The sequence below is a fragment of the Pelobates fuscus genome, chromosome 3, assembly GCF_036172605.1.
Source record: "Pelobates fuscus isolate aPelFus1 chromosome 3, aPelFus1.pri, whole genome shotgun sequence".
Taxonomy (NCBI): Eukaryota; Metazoa; Chordata; class Amphibia; order Anura; family Pelobatidae; genus Pelobates; species Pelobates fuscus.
Genome location: NC_086319.1, coordinates 381757608 through 381778031, shown reverse-complemented (window position 1 = coordinate 381778031; position 20424 = coordinate 381757608). Strand labels below are relative to the sequence as shown.

The 20424-nt window shown below is 42.1% G+C and overlaps 1 protein-coding gene across 1 annotated transcript in view; it reads left to right on the top strand.

Moving 5' to 3' along the window:
- WDR83 (WD repeat domain 83) overlaps positions 1 to 20424 on the top strand; it is a 33927-nt gene that overhangs the window by 13034 nt on the left and 469 nt on the right. Inside the window, exons 2-9 of the mRNA XM_063449594.1 lie at positions 2446 to 2602; positions 4763 to 4883; positions 11751 to 11856; positions 11939 to 11987; positions 12158 to 12284; positions 13269 to 13336; positions 14004 to 14112; positions 19437 to 19551. Coding sequence (XP_063305664.1) covers positions 2500 to 2602; positions 4763 to 4883; positions 11751 to 11856; positions 11939 to 11987; positions 12158 to 12284; positions 13269 to 13336; positions 14004 to 14112; positions 19437 to 19551 — 798 coding nt within the window. The 5' untranslated portion in view covers positions 2446 to 2499. The remainder of the gene's footprint in view (positions 1 to 2445; positions 2603 to 4762; positions 4884 to 11750; positions 11857 to 11938; positions 11988 to 12157; positions 12285 to 13268; positions 13337 to 14003; positions 14113 to 19436; positions 19552 to 20424) is intronic.

Sequence of the window (20424 nt, the reverse complement as noted above, 5' to 3'; positions counted from 1 at the left end):
GATGGGAGAGGACGTATGGGTCTAATGATAAATATATTTGTCCCAGTAGTAAAAATAAATATGTGAGTCCTAGATGCCCAAATAAAGACTATAACTTTTGTCCATATTGGTCTTGTGTGGGGTGGGCGACTTGGGGACAGACAGTAGATAAAGACATGATAGTGACTAAGTTGCCGACTAGCCCTTATTGTAAGTCTATGGAATGCAACCCAGTCCATATACTTATTAATAACCCCGACAAGTTCCTAGATAAGTATGGAAATTTATTTGGGTTTCAGATATACGGGACGGGTTTAGATCCTGGGACATTATTGTTTATAGGAATAGAGACTGATACGGTATCCTCCCAGACTCATCAAGTATACCATTCCTTTTATGAAGAGATGAGTATAGATAATAAGATCCCCCATAACGCTAAAAACCTGTTCATTGACCTAGCTGAAAGTATTGCCGGTAGTCTTAATGTTACCAACTGCTATGTGTGTGGAGGTACTAACATGGGAGACCAATGGCCTTGGGAAGCAAAGGAGGTAATGTCCGGTTCTGAGGCAGTTGACCAACTAATATCTACACAAGCCGATTATCATTTGAGTGTTAGAGGTAAATCTGAGTGGAGATTAAAGACCTCCATCATAGGTTATGTTTGCATAGCAAGGAAAGGAATAATGTATAATACTTCTGTAGGAGAATTAACTTGTCTAGGGCAAAAAGCTTATGATGATGATACTAAAAATACAACTTGGTGGTCGGCTTCAAATGTCTCAGAACCATCTAACCCGTTTGCTAGATATGCCAGTTTAAAGGATGTGTGGTTTGATTTATCCATCACATCTACCTGGAGAGCCCCAGCAAATTTGTACTGGATCTGTGGTAAGAAAGCCTATTCGGAGTTGCCACAGGACTGGGAAGGGGCATGTGTGTTGGGTATGCTCAAACCATCCTTCTTCTTGTTACCGATTGAAACAGGTGAGACTTTAGGTGTTAAAGTGTATGATGTGAATCATAGGAAGAAAAGGGGACCCTTAGAGATAGGCACCTGGGAAGATAATGAATGGCCTCCCCAGCGTATCATAGATTATTATGGGCCAGCCACGTGGGCAGAAGATGGTACCTTTGGTTATAGAACCCCAATTTATATGCTCAACCGTATTATAAGATTACAGGCGGTGGTTGAGATTATTACTAATGAGACCTCACAAGCACTCAATCTTCTAGCGAAGCATAATACCAGGATGAGGACAGCAGTGTACCAAAATAGATTAGCCTTGGATTACCTTTTGGCAGTAGAGGGAGGTGTATGTGGGAAGTTTAACCTGAGCAATTGCTGTCTTCAAATAGATGACGAAGGGCAAGCAATAGCTGAGCTTACTAGCCATATGGTTAAACTAGTGCATGTGCCTACTCAGGTATGGAAAGGGTACAATCCAAGTAGTTGGTTTGGTAGCTGGTATGAGTGGTTTGGAGGGCTTAAGGCAGTGGTAGGTGGAGTCCTACTGATTTTACTGTTGTGTCTACTCCTACCGTGTCTTATACCCTTAGTAGTTAGGTCTGTGCAAAGCCTGATAGGAAGTATAGCAGAGAGGAAGGCTGCTGCACAGATAATGGCGATATATAAGTATAAGGCTCTAGATCAAGGAGAACCAATGCAGGAAGATGAGTGTTAAAAGATTCACATCATAAGATAAGTCTGGTCTGGTTCATGGTAACCTGAGGTATATGCAAACCAAGGTTAAGTGATGCCTCAAGTAATTGTGAAATATCAGAGGCATCAAAGGGGGGAATGTGATGTAATTCCAGTAAAATACAAGTTTAGCAGGCTAAGATTGCCACAAGGCATATGTATGTATATGTGTTTGTAGTATCAGTTAGTTAATTACACGTAGCTAAGATACTGTTATCACTGTACTGACCAGGTGCAGGAATGTAAGAACTGGAATTACGCGTCCCTCTCCTTTGTATCAGATGAGCCACGTGGTTAGACCGGATGGATGAGTTTAGACTCTATTTATTAAATAGGTTAAGGGTATGTGTGGGTGTAGTTAATTGTGGGAGGAGCTACAGTGCTATATAAGGAATGTACTCTATGTATTCAGTACTCAGACTTTGCTGTATTTTGGTGACGCTAGTCCCTCTGAGTCCCGATCGGTGATCCAATAAAGAATCTCTTCCTTCCTGAAGAAACCTGTGTCCATCTCTCTGTGCTTGGCTTCCGTCAGTTTCTCCGGTATCAGTATCTGTATTATCACCCATGTGTTACTGGCAGTCACTGTGTAATAATAATAATAATATGTATCTGTATTATCACCCATGTGTTACTGACAGTTACTGTGTAATAATAATAATAACATGTATCTGTATTATCACCCATGTGTTACTGATGTTGCTCTCTGATGTTGGTATTCTCAGTCAATGTATATATAGTAATCTGTGTCTCTGTATTTTTAGGTTTGCGCTCTCCATGTAAGACCCCATGTATGATTAACCCCTGGTATTGCTGTCATGGCCTTCCCTACCCCGAAACCTAAACCCCCTGAACTACCCCGGGTGCTGAGGCGCAGACTGGACTGTAACCAGGGAGCTGTGCGTGCAGTAAGGTTCAATGGTGAGTGTACAGGAGCTTGCAATCTACAGGGTCAATACAGGGCTTGCACACTTCTGTTTTTACACATTGAAATTAGCCAGACTGGTTTGCTGGGCTTATGTCACCTTTCAGACAGTGTGGCAGTGCAGGAAAGAAAATTACCCCCACAATGTCAAATCATTTTTAAAGTAGACAGCCCAGGGTATTCCAAATGGTGTAATTTGAGTCGTTTGGTCTAGCCACTTTATCACAAATGCTGGCCCTATTTAGTGGTTTATGTTTTCTTTTGTGTTTTTTCACACACATGAATTTTATTTTCACAGGAGATTTCATAATCATGATATGAGTTAGAATGAAAATTGCCCCCATAATAGCATGTAATTTTCACAGGTATTCTAAATGTAGTATGTAGAGTTGTTTGGTGTAGCCACTTTATTAAGGATGGACTCAGGCTTGACAAAGTGTTGCCCCAGTAACACTAAACCGCGCGCTAGGGAGCAGAGCAGGGAAATGACAGCAACCCCACTGGACCCCAGAGAAAGCCAATTTACACTAGCTCTCCAAAAAGTACGGAGGCTGGGTGGATTTCAATTAAAATGATGATTTTTTTTAATTATAATTTCTGAGTATGTGTGTCTGCCACTGACAGACAGACAGACACACTCTCTCTCTCTCTCACACAATCTCTCTGTCTATCAGTATGTGTCTGTCTGTCTGTCTGTCAGTGAGTGTGTCTGTGTCTTTGATCGCATGGGAAAGGGGATTTGACTCCCACCTTTTTTCTTACACCATGCGGGTCTTGCCGTAGCTGGCGCCGCCTTCATGGCTGAGATAATAAATCCTGATGATCTCAGCCAATCCAATGCTTCCCAGTAGGAAAGCATTGGAAGGTATTGTGCATGCACCAATTGGCATCTCCTCTTAGAGATTTAATGAATCAATGCATCTCTATGAGGAACATTCAGCACCTCCATGCAGAGCATGGAGATGCCGAACGTAGGTGCAACATTGGACTAAGAAGCACCTCAAGTGGCTATCTGAGTAAAGGCCACCAAAGATGTTACTAAGCAGCAATGTAAACACTGCCTTTTCTATGAAAAAGTGTTCACGTCTGTTGCCAGCACGCCGTTGACAGATGTAAAATATGCACAGATTTGACATTAGGTAGTCCAGAAAAAACGTCCAGGCTTCGTAAGCCATGTGTGCTGGAAGTTCATCTAGCCATGGCACAAAATGAGAAATGATTTATTATTATTTATAACATATTTTACCAGGAAGGATACATGGAGATTTCTCTTGTTTTCAAGTATGTTCTGGGCATGTGCTGTGTTTAACAGAAACACTCCACATTCAGATTCCTACCACCACGACCACTTCAAATCACTGAAGTGGTCATAGTAGGCACTGCAGACTGCTGAAGTGCTTTATGTGTAAAGAGTTTGTCCGCTCTTTTCAATTTTACTAAAAGTGCAGATTTCAAAAGAAATTAGGACCTTTATGACTAAACCTTGTTATGCCCCCTCGCTTTCAATCAGACAACCGTTCCTGTTACTTCCTGGTTTAGTTCGCTCAGTGGAGCTAAATTCAAGAGGCAGCAATTACACAGAGCTCCTGCCTTCCAAAGACTTCTCATTGAGCTGCATTGGGAAGTCTGTGATTGGACAGCCACAGAATGTCTGGGCTGTGCTAAAAGGGGAAGAGCTTGCAAAAGCTGCAGACAAGATATCTGCAGCATTGCAAGCTGTTTTTAGCTATACCTTTATTAAAAAAAAATGTATAGATGTTTTTATTGGGGGTGTATCTACCAAACTATATATCGGGTTTTTTTTTGTGTGTTTGGGCATTGTTGATTGTCACTTTTAATATGTTGCTGATTTTGATAGAGGCAGCCGTATCCTTGGACGCTTCGATCCCTGCTGGTATGTCCTAATGTAACCACCTGTGCCCCGTCATGGTAGCGCTGTTCCCCAGTGAAACTCTGGCTCATGTGCCAGCAGAGAGGCCTCCGCAATCCCAATGTGACGTGTGCCATTGGTCAGCCATCCACACTTTATTGAATAATACTGTATGTGTTTAAAAAGTAATTGCAGCAGAACAATGTCCAAATAGAAGAACCTGGCATGTTTCGCAGCCTCTGGTACTCCCTCCTGGCGATTCCTCGCTTTACTGTCTTTCTTTCAGCTGACGGTAATTACTGCATGACATGCGGCAGTGACAAATCCCTGAAGCTCTGGAATCCTCACAAGGGTACAATGCTGAAAAGCTACAATGGCCATGGCTACGAGGTCTTGGATGCGGCCGGGTGAGTATGTCTATATTGACATAAATATGCAATGGTTTACTCACTTATTTTTACATATAACGCCAGTTATCACCAATCACGTGCTTGCTGCCTGTGTTGTGCAAATATTACAAGATATATCGTATACAGTATATCCCATCACTGTCTATATAACACCACCAGCCCCTCATTTCTCATACACCCTCATTTCTTGTTAATCTCACTATTTATCTGTTGAGTTCTGTAGTTTGAAGCTGCGAATACTTCTGTCTTTCTGAAACGCACTGTGCGATCTGATTGGAGAACTTCACACCTTTTACCACGTATCACTTTGACACCTACATAGAAACAGAAAAATAGGGGTGTAGGAAATACCTCGAGAGTTGGAAAGTGTTTTTATATTATTATTATTAATATGAACTGTTTGCTGCCATCTTCTGGTGAGAGTTTATAAATTCATTTTGGGCTATTCAGCTCCCATTCAGGATAAATCACTTTTTATCTTTTTTTTTTTTTTTTTTTTTATAATTCTTTATTTTTGTTGTGCATATATATATCACAGGCTGGTAAGAGGTGCCCCAAAAGCAGTCCTCCAACTTTTCCCACGCTCAACATGCGGGGCACAAGATGAACATGCACATTTTATAATAACAACAAGTAGAAAGGTTGCAGGCTAGGGATACTATATAATAACAGATACATATTATGAACATTCTATCAAACCGCGTGTAGTGTATGGTTAGTGGCCATTTGGCCGCAAGCAGTTACCGCCCTATTGTCTAAGATTCTCAAACTTTTGATGGCGGCTGGGGAAGTACTGTGGCTGGTCTAGCCGATATTGCTTCAAAAGTTTGAGCAGCTAAACTTTTGTGTAACTAAGCGTGGAGTACAACAAGCCCTGAAGGTTAGGTCTATTTGTATATAGCATAGTAGTGCATAACTCAGAGGGTTAATCTGTGTAACTTGCGTGAGGATGAGCGGGGTTATACCCAAATATGCTTAATGAGTAGTTATAAGGTACTATTGGTACCAGGGTGCACCTGTGAAGCTAGGTTCGATACATGCATTAATAGTGTGGGCGTAGCATTTTGACTTTATAGTACCTATTCTCACTTGAGGGGAAACATGTTGAGAACCTTGTTGTATTTGTGAGTTGGCTATAAGAATATGCCTACAGTACAGGCTAAGCTTATTAATTATATGGTCAAACTTGGCTTTAAAATAATAAAATAAAAGCAAACTAAACAATCGTGTAGAGTTCCTGTCATGGTCTGGTTGGACAGAAGCTGTTATTAACCTCGGGTGATTGTGCTTTGCTGGTCTACCTTACGGACACACAGAATGACAGTTGTGGAGTGGGTGCAGTCCATATGCGGATGTCCGTGACACTTTATTTTTTAAATTGTCACGGTCACCTGAAAATGAACTTCCATAAATCCGTTTAAAATGATGATTGCTGATGAGATCAAGATCTCTGCAATTCACAGCTTTTCACTGCGCATTAATTAGGAAGAGTTTTTTTTTTAATTCTCTGATGACGTTCTGTTGCCAATATGCCCAAAGTTAGATGTTTAGAATATTGGTAAAAAAAAAAAAAAAAAATCATCACAAAGAAAAGACACAGTTTTTGACTTGCTGTAGGATGGTGCAAAAACTTTGAAGGAAGAACCATCTTAAATCTAATCTTAGATACAGTTATTTACAATTATTTACAGCTAAATTGAAATATAATGGAATTGCATCAAATTTGTAAAATCAGATGTTAAGTTGTGATCCCTGGAGTTTAGTAAATAATCCGTCTAGAGAAATAGTCTCAGAATGCCATCTCAAAGGGGCCCCTCTAAAGATGTTAATGCTGTCTGAAGCCATCTTTCCTGGCTTAACCGTGATAGTTACAGCATAGAGGTGTATGTCCAAATTCCCTGGACAACCTCTGTAACCCAAATTGCTGGTGGCCTTGATCAGGTCCTAACTTAATGTGCTTGAGAAGGATGGCTTGCTGGGCATTAGTTTTGGGCTTTGCAGGGAATAGCCTCCAACGAGTGTTCGCCAATACAGTGGGGAATGTGTGTGTGTGTGTGAGAGTATGGATCTGTGGGTAAGAGCAAATCTGGGAGTATACATCAGTGACCCCTGTGGCAGAAGACAACTTGGCCATTGTGGAAATTACCTTAAGACAGCTTTTGAGACCTTTTGATGAATCTTAATTGTGACTAGTGACCTAAAGCAATTACGATTTGCCACTGACTGTGTCCATGTGGTCACTGCATGGTATGTATTCATGGTATTTCCTTAGCCAATCTATGTACACAAGGTCTATTTCAGATAAATTGGAGACTTTCTCTCAATTGAACTGATAAATTATAAAACCTTTAAGCTTACCTACTTGTAACACACTATTCTGCTAAGGCAATCTGGCTACACGAGGTGCAGTTAACAAGCTACTTCGCCCTTGCTAGCAGAGACCTCCATGCGGGACTGGAAAGAGCATTCTACTCCGCATTTGAAGCTGCATGTGAGCGGTTTTGGCAACGCATATCCAGACATGAACCCCAACTTACCTTAATTGCCAGTGAGTCGGATTGCCAGTGAGGCAGTGTTTTGGCCCACTGCTCTCTATCTAGGCCAGGGGTTCAACCTGTTCAAATTGCACAACATCTGGAGTATCTCCAGGGGACCTTGACCCTGTCACTTGGCTTGAAGAGGTCAGTGGAAGTTATGTACCTGTTCCTGTAACAGTCTGGGCCTGTAGGAATGGAGTATGATGGAACTATTGGGCCGAAACCAACAGCCCTCTCTGCAGCAATGGCTTTCTATGCCTGTAGAGTGCGATCCTTGGCACTTTGGCCCACGAAGAGACCATGGCAGGCTGTATTCTCGCTCCCTGAAGGCCCAGGGGCAGATGGGCTGCATTCTACCAGCAAGATGATATCACTGCTTCATGTGAAGATCTGGTGCAAGGGGGCAGCCTCTGTTTTATTCTGTTCTATTAAGCAATATTATGCTATTTCTTTATATTTCCACATTATTCCCCGTTCCACTGGTTTATATTTGCTTGATCCATTTATAGTGTTGTTCATATAAACAATTACTTTTGTCTGATATAGCTATTACACATTGTGTTAATTCTCTCTCTACTATTTAAACAAAAACGTATGTAGTTGTGTAGCTCTTTTGAAAGTCATACTTAGCATCCTCCTGCTATATTTATCTTTTTTTTTTTTTTTTTTTTTTTTAATTCTTTATTTTTGTTGTGCATTTTATACAAAGTATTGACATACTCCACAACAGCGGGTCTGAGAATAAACTAACAGTAATCAGTGGTATGGATTCTTGCACATTTTTATATAATTCTAAATATTCATCTGGTAGGCTAGACAGTAGAAACATTTAAACCAAATGTTAAAGATAAAATTAACGTTTAACTGTGTCAGGATAGGTAGGTTAGCATGGATGTCCACAATCTGGGTCTGCTAGGCTAGGGTGTACACTGCGTAGGCATCATAGATGTATTAATATAGTAGTGACTTGTTCAGCATCAGCATGCCTGGGGATATACTTACAGTGAGCAGTGGCATAAAAGCATACAAAATTAAATACAGTTCTATTAGTTATCCGATAGGCTAAACAGAGAGGGTATTTATATAAAATAAAATATTAATGAGAGGTTGACACTTAACAGTTCTAGGGTAGGTGGGTCATTCCAGTTGTCCTTATTCTGAGTCTGCTGAGTTAGTGTGCTTACTGTGCCGGCCTCATGGGCGTATATACTTAGTATTGACCCCCTCCCCCGCAGCATGTCTGTGAATGAACTTGTAGTAATCGGTGGCCTGGAAACTTGCAATTGTGTACATAAGTCTACTAGTCATCCAATAGGCTAAACGGTAGAAACTGTTAAATAAACTGGAATGACACGGAGAAGGTTGACACTTAACCGTGCCAGGGTAAGTGGGTTATCTCAGTTGTCCGCATTCTGAGTCTGCTAGGCTAGTGTGCGTACTGTGCAAGCCTTATTGACGTGTATACTTAGTATAGACCTGCTCCATCTCAGTGTGTCTGGGAGTAAACTTTCAGTGCTCAGTGGTATGAAGTCTTGTGAATGTATATGTGTATCTATAAGTCTAATAGCCAACCGCTACGCTAGACAGTGGAGACAATGAGTTAGAATAAAATAATAATAATACATTTGACGTTTAGCAGCGCTAGTGTAGGTGGATTATCTTGGTTATCCACCTTTTGAGTCTGTTAGGCTAGGGTGTAAGCTGTGTAGGCATTATAGGCGCACATACTTAGTAATGACACATGCAGCAGCAGCGTGTCTGAGGATAAGCTAAGTAATCAGCTAAGTAATCAGCGGCCTGCGATCTTGCACATTTTGTATAATTCAAATAGTCCTCTGATAGGATAAACAGTGAGAACATTTAAACACGAGAACAGTGATAAGGTCTACGTGTAACAATGTTAATGTAAGTAGGTGAACACGGATGTCCACATTCTGCTGCAGCTAGGCTAGGGTGCTGACTATGTTGGCAAAATATGTACGCTTGTTGATTGTTGCCGGGGAGCGATAGCCTGTTTAGGAGGCTGCAGTGGCCCGCAGTATCTTACAATATAGTATGCCCATGTTGGGATGCTCGACTCTCCTCTATCAGGTGGTGACTATACTGCCCTGCATGTTATTTAAAATTTGCCAGCTAGCACTGCGAGCAGGGTGTGGGAAGATATATAAGCGTAGACAGGCTGGATCTGTTCGGTGGGTGAACTAAGTATTCCAGCTTCATTCAGCTATGCCGGTCTACTACCATTATACCCAGTCAAGGACGGGGTCGATGGTTATTAGTGTACCTCTGGCACAATCTGATTTGTAGCTGTGAGTGTGAGTGCTGATCTACAACATATAACAAACCCGACATAAACCTATTTTACAAGTAGTGTCATATGCGGTATAGTGTATTATAATCACATATCATATTTACGAGTCGTTTCAGGGGAAGGGACAGCTTCGTGTCCGATAAGTCCTGGTACTTATGCTGTGGTCCGTGAGCAAAGCAAGGATTAGATATCCTGTCCAAGGGGTAGTAAAAGAGGCTGAAGCAAAACTTTAAACCGCCTCAGGCACGATGATATGGAGCGGCAATGTTAGTGTGGCAAGTTCGGAACTGTGTACTCCGGTGGTAAGGTATCTGCAGCCTGGATAACAAAGCTGCGGTAGGTTGTCTTGCCGTCCACAGCCGGTACCTGTGTTGTGTGCTAGTCCCGGGCGTGGGGGTTCGAAACTGTGGAAAACCGTAAAAAATTTGAGTGTCGCTGGTGAAGTGTGGGAAATGTCACTTGAAGGTCTATGGTCTCAGGCGTCTCAAGTCGGCGGGTTGGTCTGTGTCGGTCCCAGAGGTGTTCTCGGGGTGAACTCACGTACGGTGGCTGGGTTGATCGTGGACAGTCCTGATCCTCTCGTGGGTGCAGCCTGGAGTATACCCGCGGATTGCAGAAGTGCTTCCAATTCCTGGAAGCTCTGCGCTTTATGTGAGGTCTCGTTGAGGGTGAGTAGTACTGCTCGCGGGGTTCCCCAGCGGTAGGACAGGTTTCTTGTACGGAGGAGTTGCAGTAATGGCTGTAGAGATTTTCGCCAGACAAGCGTGCTCCTGGTGATGTCCTGGAAAAAGGTTAGTTGGCTACCTTCAAACGATAGGGGTGTTTTGTCTCTCAGCGTAGCCTGGAGAGCCGCTTTGTCCGACACGCTCTGGAAACGTATAATAAGGTCCGCGGATGCGGTCAGTGGGGCCCGGGTCGGCTTCGGTAGTCTAAACATCCCGTCCAGCCTCAGGGATTTCGCCTGTTTTGGAGGGAGCAGGGCACCTAGTAGGCGTCTAATATAGTGGGGCGTTTCAGTGAGGCTCACCGAGTCAGGTATCCCCCTGATTTTCAGGTTATGTCGTCGCCTTTGGTCCTCCAGTGTATCAAGGCGATCTGCTGTGGTCTGCTGCTGCCTTGCTAAGTCAGCCACTTGTTGCTCTACCACCGTTAACCTGGTGTCCTGGGTGCTCGCACAGGCCTCTAGTTGGGTAATCTTCGACTGGGCCCCTTCTATGGCTGCTTTGTAATAGGCCATATCTGCGGATAGGTCCTTGCGTAGGTCGGCTAGCATTTCTCTAAGCTGGCTTGCAGTGACCGGGTCTCCGGGTGAGTTGGTCACCGTGTTTTGTTTAGTCGATGGTCTGAAGGACGCTCCCTCCATCAGGTCTGATGCAAAGTCCTCTGAGGAGTACGAGGGGGGGAGGTTCGTGGGTAGAATTTGCTGTTTATGGGTCTGTTTAGGTGAATTGGAGTCGGAGCTCGGTGAGATGCGACCGCTTCGTTGTGCTGCTGGCTCCGCCCCCCTGCTATATTTATCTTGAGCAAGGGACCTTTTCTTAATATTGCTTGTCTTCATTTGCAAACCTTACTCTGTTTGTAATCTAATCACGACAATATGGCAATAAAAAATTCTAAAACCTCACAGTTCTGCAAGTTCACTTACAAAATGGCATCTCGCAGGGTTATCTCTTCCAGCCCTTGGAGTGTTATCTCTGCAGTGAGAGATAAAAAAAGGTGTTGGTGTTTTCATGTTATTTGACTCGAATGGCTAACTTTGTACACGTGATTCTCAGACAGAATTTTGCTAATGATATAGAATGCTGCAGATGTTTGAAATATAACGGTTATAGAACATATTCAATAAAGATGCTTCACGTGATATGCGTTTAAAATGACTAGAACCAACTGATTCTTACTTGTGTAGTCAATTGTTTTTGTTTACAATGATGGAAGCAAATCACCCGTATGATAACAATTTACCCCACCGTATACCATGTCATGGCTATTTAAAGATGGCGCTTTATTCTCCCGCAGGTCATGTGATAACAGTCAGCTGTGTTCCTGCAGCTCAGACAAGACTGTCATTTTGTGGGATGTGGCTCAGGGGCAAGTGATAAGGAAATTTCGTGGACATGCAGGGGTAAGCACGTTCACGCCCCTTTTCTGTCTATCAGTATTTACTTGTGCAATTCATACTACACTAACAGCCCTCCCCTTTGCAGAAAGTGAACTGCGTGCAGTTTAATGAGGAATCCACAGTAATAATGTCAGGTAAGGATCACCCTGGATTCTTTAATAACAGGTCAGACCTCAAAATCTGGTCCTCGAATAGACCTGTAATCAATAATTATGAAAGAATACTTTGAATTTTATTTGTGATAAGTTTCTTTTTAATTTTTATTACATATTACTGGCCATTAATTGTTACTGTTGCGCTCTAGGCTCCATTGATTCTTCTATAAGGTGTTGGGACTGTCGTTCACGTAGACCAGATGCGATTCAAATTATGGATGAAGCAAAAGATGGGATTTCCAGCATCAAAGTATCTGACCATGAAATCCTATCAGGGTTTGTTTAACTTCATAGTAAGAGGGGCAGACTCCATGTCCCATAGCTCCCTCCTGTCTGTGTCACTCTGTGCTGCGAGGGACAGACTCCGTGTCCCATAGCTCCCTCCTGTCTGTGTCACCCTGTGCTGGGATGGGCAGAGCCCATGTCCTATTGCTCTCTCCTGTCTGCGTCAACCTGTGCTGGGAGGGACAGACTGCATGTCCCATAACTCCCTCCTGTCTGTGTCACCCTGTGCTAGGAGGGGTAGACTCCATGTTCCATGGCTCCCTCCTGTCTGTGTCACCCTGTGCTGGGAGGGACAGACTCCATGTCCCATAGCTCCCTCCTGTCTGTGTCACCCTGTGCTGGGAGGGACAGACTCCATGTCCCATAGCTACCTCCTGTCTGTGTCACCCTGTGCTGGGAGGGACAGACTTCATGTCCCATAGCTCCCTCCTGTCTGTGTCACCCTGTGCTGGGAGGGGCAGACTCCATGTCCCATAGCTCCCTCCTGTCTGTGTCACCCTGTGCTAGGAGGGGCAGACTACATGTCCCATAGCTCCCTCCTGTCTGTGTCACCCTGTGCTAGGAGGGGCAGACTCCATATTCCATAGCTCCCTCCAGTCTGTTTCACCCTGTGCTGGGAGGGGCAGACCCCATGTCCCATTGCTCTCTCCTGTCTGTGTCAGCCTGTGCTAGGAGGGACAGACTCCATATCCTTTAACTCCCTCCTGTCTGTGTCACCCTGTCCTGGGAGGGGCAGACTCCATGTCCCATTGCTCTCTCTTGTCTGTGTCAACCTGTGCTGGGAGGGACAGACTCCCTGTCCCATAGCTCCCTCCTGTCTGTGTCACCCTGTGCTGGGAGGGGCAGACTCCATGTCTCACAGCTCCCTCATGACTCTGTCAACATGTGGAGTGAGGACAGACATATTCCAAGTCCTATGACTTCTTTCACCGTGTGTTTTTCCACAGACATGAATGCCAGTGTCTCTTTCTTTAGGTCTGTAGATGGGCACCTACGTTGCTATGACCTCCGGAAAGGGGAGATGTGTGCAGATTATGTTGGCAGTAAGTCCTTGTTAGTACAGATTATTTAACTTGTCTCCATGGTGCAGGAGAACAGTCAGATGGTCTCACATCAATGTCTGTGTTTTTGTGTATTGAAGCATTAAAACATCTCTCTAATGAGTTCATTAAGATCCTGACTAATGAAACTGTGTTCTTCGGATCACAACAGAAAGCGGTACCTAGCTGCTCAGCGGGGATACTCATAAGTATTATATAATGTAGTAAGTTCATTACAATATGTTGATACTTTCCATAATTATACACTGCAACATGTTTATTATCAGTGTATTATATACTGTGACATATACAATGTTGGAGTTCATTATCAACATATAGATGTTCTGCTACATTATGCAAGGGGGAGGGGGTTGTGGACTCCTGGAACAGTAGACCAGCAGAGACTGCAAACATTCAGGGAACACATTTAGAGATATCTCTCTGCATGATTATTTGAAATCATTAAAATATTCTACACGGGCAGCAATAGGGATTGGTCAAATGTATGAGAGCATTGATTCTTTGCAGACAAATAGAGTGGTTCTATAAATATGCCATGTGTTGTAGCAGATATTGATCTATACGGAGTCAGGGGCTTCCATTGAGAGAACGTTAAAGCGACTGCACGGATTGTACCCTGTGTCACTGTTTGCTGTCTGTCCCTGTGCAGGTCCCATCACGTGTGTAAGCTTCAGCCAGGACGCACAGTGTCTCTTGGCATCGTCCTTGGACTCCGCTCTGCGCCTTCTGGATAAAGACACGGGGGAACTACTGGGAGAGTAAGTGACGCAAACTGAGCGATTGACAAATGGTAGTGTTACCCAAACATGCGTATTTTAATTTCAGTGCTACCGCAATGTGTGAACAGTCCTGCTCCATGCTATCCAACTTGTTTCCATTTAAAACATTACCAGAATTCTGAATCCAGTAAAAATAAAAAATCATGGCAGCCACAAAATGCAAAAGATGGGGAAAAAAACAAAACAAACAAAAACTCTCATTGTTGCTTACGGTGCTGGTGTGACTTTATTATGAGTTCATTGTGACATTTATGATGGGAGTTTTTTTTTCTTCTTGTCTTCTATTTTTGGCCATTGTGATTTTTGTATTTTCCACTGGATTTGAAATACGTTGGTGTTTTGTTTTGTTTTTTTTCTAAATGGAATACGTTTCTTTTGGAATTTTTGGAGAAAGTTTTTTTTTTTAATTTTTGTTTTTATATGTACGTTTTCATTTATTTATTTTGCCATGTCGCTGCGCAAGTTAACTAGGAGTAGCCAAACTTCCAGTTGATGTAGAAAAGTTGTGATCCATTACAATTAGGACTCTTTGGTATAATGTTCATTATGTAAAAGGTGTCTTTGGGGCATCTCGTACGAAGTGTACTTCGTTTCCACAGTGAAAGCGTTAAAAGTGAAAGAGTAAAACACATTTCAGACTAGCTGGGCCGAATGGTTCTTATCTGCCGTCACATTCTAGGTTTCTATAAGCCATTCTGTGTTGATGGTTTAAATGTGATCTGGTCACACACACACGACCAAGTCTCCATAGCTTTTATTTGAAGAGTTGTTTACACGCAGCCTTAAAGGGACAGCTTCTACTACAAGGAGGTGCTCATTTGTTTTATATAATAAATAAACAACATGGCTTCCAGTTTCCTTGTTGCATCATAATTCTGAATATTAAAGAGTGCCATATAGCTCTTGCTTTTCACCCGTTTGTCCGACATATCATTCTTTTAACGTTTGGCAGTTTTGTTAGGATTTAGCAGGTTTAATCACTAAAGTGTTAATGGTTGGGGATTTAAAGGGAGTTTCAAATTCAAAGGCAGAATAGCCTAACTTGAAATTTCTATTAGGAGGCTATATGTTTTCATTCTTGCAGAGCATTTATAAGTAAATTTACTCTAGGTTTTTCATAGTGATGAACGCTATGTAAACTGCATTCTAATGGCACTTAGAAAAAGTGTGGGTCCTTTAAAATCTTACTGTATTGAAAAGGGAATAAAAATGATGATTACGATTCTCTTTCTGATATTCCTCTTTAAACTGAATTAGAGACTACTGGTGTTAAAATTCTAACTCCACAAATGACCACATGGGGGTGTATACTAAAGTGACCCCTATTTCATGCATTCTGAATTTTTTTATTTTATTTACAAAGAGCATTCATGCTTTAAAAAAAAAAAAAAACATTTATTGAAAGTGTCACAAATATAAATAATATTTATAATTAATTCAATCTACGCAAAGCTGACCAAATCGGTCATTTCGGATGCATTTCTGGAGAGCTCCATATATTTTCTTGGATTTTTTTTTTTTTTTAATATGTGGCACAATTTCACATCATTTCTACAGTCACTCCAAGAAATCTGTCTTATGTCGTGGAAGGGAATACCAGCGATATCTGCCTTCTGATTTCTCAACAGAAGGTCAACAAATGAATACAAACCTAATAGCGGATTCCCTTTGTGGCTTTAAGTTGGCCTCAGATGATGATGAGCTGGATATAACAGAGGCCCAATCCCAACCCTGAGCAGCCAGGCCTTGGTCGCAAAGCAACCTGAAACAAATTTAGCCACTAAGAGCAATATTTTTACTTAATTGGTCCTTATGATCTTAAAGGGACACTGAAGTCACCAAAACCACTCCAGCCTAATATAGTGGTTCTGGTGTCTGTAGCCTGTCCTTACAGACTCGGCAATGTAAACGGTGCCTTTACAGAGAAAAGGCAGTGTTTACATTGCTGGACAATACCACATCTAGGTGCAGTCATGCAAACGGCCAGTAGAGGTGTTTCCTGGGTCAGTGATGCACAGTGTACAACACCTACACTGTGTATAGATACGCTGAACGCTTCCCATGAACGATAATTCAATATATCTCTATAAAGAGACACTGATTGGCGCAGCGCTGCTTTTGCTGTGCATGCGCGTTACCTTTCCAATAGGAAAGCGTTGGAATGTTTGGAGTCATTAATATTGATGATATCAGCCATGGTGGGGTGGCCAGCCGCTGCGACAAGAGAGCGGCGATTGAGAAAATGAAAATGCAGTTCTCCATCTTATGGTTCTCTGACCGGGTAGCACTTGTCTGTATGGCTGACTGCGAGTGCACTGTTGCCCGCAAGCCTCTTGGCACAGAGCTTTACCGAGGCTTTGCGGATAGCACTGCCCAGCTGCAAGGCACCAAACTCTGCTAGTAATATCGCGAGCATCCAATAATGTTCCGGGTGGTGTGTCGCTGACCCCTGGAGATTGGAATACTTGTACTTTACAACATAGGTAGCTAACAGTATACTCTATCTAGAGGTGCCCTTAGGTTGAGGGAGCTCCTCTACAGAACGATCTCCTTTTTTTTTTTTTTTTTTTTTTTGGTTGGCCCAGTATATACATAGGGACTTGTTCCCCTCCCTCTTAGCCATTAGCTCGGCTTAGCCCAGACACCTTGGCACCAGGGATGGGTATGTGCCCAGCACTCTGGCTCCCGCTGTGTCACTGTTGTCTCCAACCAGGTCCTCTTATCAGGTCTGGATCCAAAGTCAGGGATCGTCACCATGTTTCTGTTACACACAACAAACTGCAAACTTGGCTACGTGTAGCTTCGCCATGAACAGCTCCAATATATCGAACATATAGCACAAAACTATGAACATTCAGGATTCCCATTTCATAGAAAAGGGCTAAAATTGGGTCATTGTGTTGTGTCGTTCAGAAATTCAGTACGCTTGCAAATAATGAGTGAGAATCCACATTGCATTTTAATTTTCGCACCCGTTAACATTTTTCTTTAAAGAAGAACGGTTATTTTCTAAATTTTAGCACAGCGTAATAGCTAAATATTATCTATTGGTTGTGTTAAAAATAAATAAAATTCTATTGTAGTGTATTTTATTTTGATTTATATGCTTTAACAGGCAACATTTGCAAAATAGCAAACTCTTACAGTGCAGCACTGCTGGCAAAAATACCAGGTACAAACGTGGTCGTATTGCAATTCTGTGTGCAATGCCCGAGGCCATGTCGGACAGTAACGTCCTAACAACACAAAAGTACAGCGGATGGGATATTTAATTTTTTATTTTTATGTAATTCTATATTTTCGCTGTGCAGGAAGAACAAACACCCACTATGCCACAACAGCAGGAGTAAACACAGTAATAACATTTAGAAACATAGGTATGGCATAAGAAATAAAAGCACATTTTTTAAAGTAGTCGAAGCAGCAAGGGATATTTTATTTTTAACCCAGAAACGGTTAAATTAGAGTTTCCGGGGATGAGGAAAAAGGGAAGGAAGCATCACTTTTCTGGAAGTGAAATTTAATTTCTATCTATTATATTAGAATAATGACTTCTAAAAATAAAAATAAACTATTTTGTGTAGTTTATTGTTATGTCTCCTACCAGGGACTTGTCAAATAACTATTCATATTTAATGGTCATCTATAAATGATGTGGAACCTCCATTTCTGTAGACTTTACAGGTATGTCAATAGAATAGCTAAAAGGCAGACAAGGACAAACCAATGCATAGCTGAATACCTTCACAATGTACAGGGTGACGCCAAGTATGTCATTAAAAGTGAACCTTGAACAGCTCTGTTACCGTGGGGCTAATCATTCTAGAATTATGGGTAAATTCAGATTATATTGTGCCACACTTTACCCGTCAGCCATCATTCTCTTGTATGCCACTCCAGTCCAGCGTCCACTATATTTTTATATATAGCCAGGTCCAGATGTTCAAACTAGATATTTGTTTTGTTTTTTGTTTTTTACAAGAAAATGAAAGCTAGAGGTTTACCAAGAGAAGGCTTCTTGGCCACCCGCTGTCAGACTCAATTCCTAGAATTATGTTTCGCAAACACCAGCTGTTGGATGTGGGCCTATATTTCATCATTAGGGTGTAAGGAAAATTTGTATGATCTGTCATAATGTCCTGTACGAAAAGGGGCTGATGCATTGAAAGAGAATGAGCACATACTGTCTGTCAAGACCTGTCTGTTACAAGAGGAGTTATGTAATATCTGTGAAATATTCAATTGGCAGGTGTTTTGTAAGACGGTGTATCAATGGGAGAGTGTTCTTTCCAGGGGTAGGCAACCTTCGGTACTCCAAATGTTTTTGACTGTGCCAGCATTATGACTCTAAGAGCATTATGGGGGATGTAGTCCACAACATCTAGAGTGCCGAATGTTGAGTTCCATAGCTGACCCTGTGTCTCTTCAGAATATAAACTCTTTGAGCCCTATTCAAAAGGGTAGGCAACCTTCGGCACTCCAGATGTTGTGGACTACATGTCCCATAATACCTATACAGCTATAGTGCTGGCAAAGCATCAAGGGAGATGTAGTCCACAACATCTGGAGTGCTGAAGGTGGCCTATTCCTGCTGCAGCACATCTGCCTCCACTCAGGATGGTAAAATCAATTTACCTTATCAGGACTTTCATTTAAGTCGTGGAGCCATACTTTCTGTGAAAACTGAACATTCTAAGTGAATTTACAATTTTGGGAGAAAATAGAGGAATTTAGTTTTTGGTGTAAAATTTAAAATGTTCAGGGTTTTTTGATTTCATTTTTCTCCCAGCTGTCAGTCAGTGCCTCGGCAGACACTGAAGGTGGAGGCATTGACTGACAATGGAGAGCAGAAAAGAGGTCCTTCTATTCTCCCAAGCATAGCAACCACAGCGTTTGCTTGCTGTTGCTATGGAAACTCCCTAGCCAGCACAAGAAGACATGACATCATTCCATTCTGATACTGGCATCGAAGCAAGTATGCCGATAAGGTGCGTCCCAAGAAGGGCAAATCAAAAAAAGAGTAAGAGCGTATAACTTTTTTTTTTTGTTTTTTTTTTACTCCCCAGAATAGTGTACTGCAAAATGCCTGAAGGGAATGTTTCTACTCACCAGAACAAATACAATAAGCTGTAGTTGTTCTGGTGATTATAGTGTCCCTTTAAATTAATTTTAGAGCTTGACATAGTCTGCTATAAACCGTGTGCCTATGTGAGACTGCTCACTGACTCAGTCCCGGAGACATGACTAGTATGATAATTCCACCCATAGTGTGTTAATGTTTCAATGTTCTGGTTTCTTGATAGATACAAAGGGCATCAGAACCAGAGCTATAAACTGGACAGTTGTCTCAGTGAGAAAGATACCCACGTTGTGAGCTGCTCAGAGGATGGCACAGTATGTTTCTGGGACCTGGTCGAGGTAAGGATTGGACAGATCTGGGGATGGACTAACTGCTGGGTAACAAGTAAAAATGTCTTCACCCTCCATCACAGGACTGCAGTGACCTGATGGAATATTATTTTTTTTCCCAGACACGCAAGTACTAATTCCAGCTAAATAAAATATTGTTCTATTCCATATTCTTGTGCCTAATCATGCTAAAGCATCCGCTTTTTTTATGGCATTAATATATTTAGACGTGTATCCATTAGCTATAAAAATAAATATAATTTGCTAACGTGCAGTCCCTTTTGTCCTGGAATGTAGAAGAAATGATTTAAGGCAGTCTGATCTCACTTTTTACTAGGTGCTGGATATATTGCATGTTCTAGAACTGCCCTGCAGGATACCTCTTTTAGAAGTTGGAGTTTACTGATGTCCCTATTAGATATAAATTGATGTAAACCCCTGACAGCAGCTAAATCTCTAATCCAATTTTTTGTGGAACAAACAGTCTGCCTCCAGCAATGGATGGTGAGAGTCAGGGACAAATACGATGGGAGTCCCTGACTGTAACACTGCAGGGTACCTCTCATAGATACTTCCAGACTTGGACACCGTGGCTAGATTAGGTATCCAGTGATACACAAATACTGGCTTTGGTACTTAAGATTATCATATCACTGAACTTCCAATATATGATGAGAGAAGATGGGAGTGGTGTGGGATAGTTATTTTTTCCCCCCATTTCTCTATTTTAGCAGTGACCATGTGGCTTTTCAAATTTAAAAACCGAAGTTCTGTTAAACAGTAGGTTATTAAAGCAATTTGGTCACTAAATTTGAAATTGACTTTAATGAATAACCCTGTTAGTCACCCTGTGGTGGGATGAACAAACTATGCACCATAGCT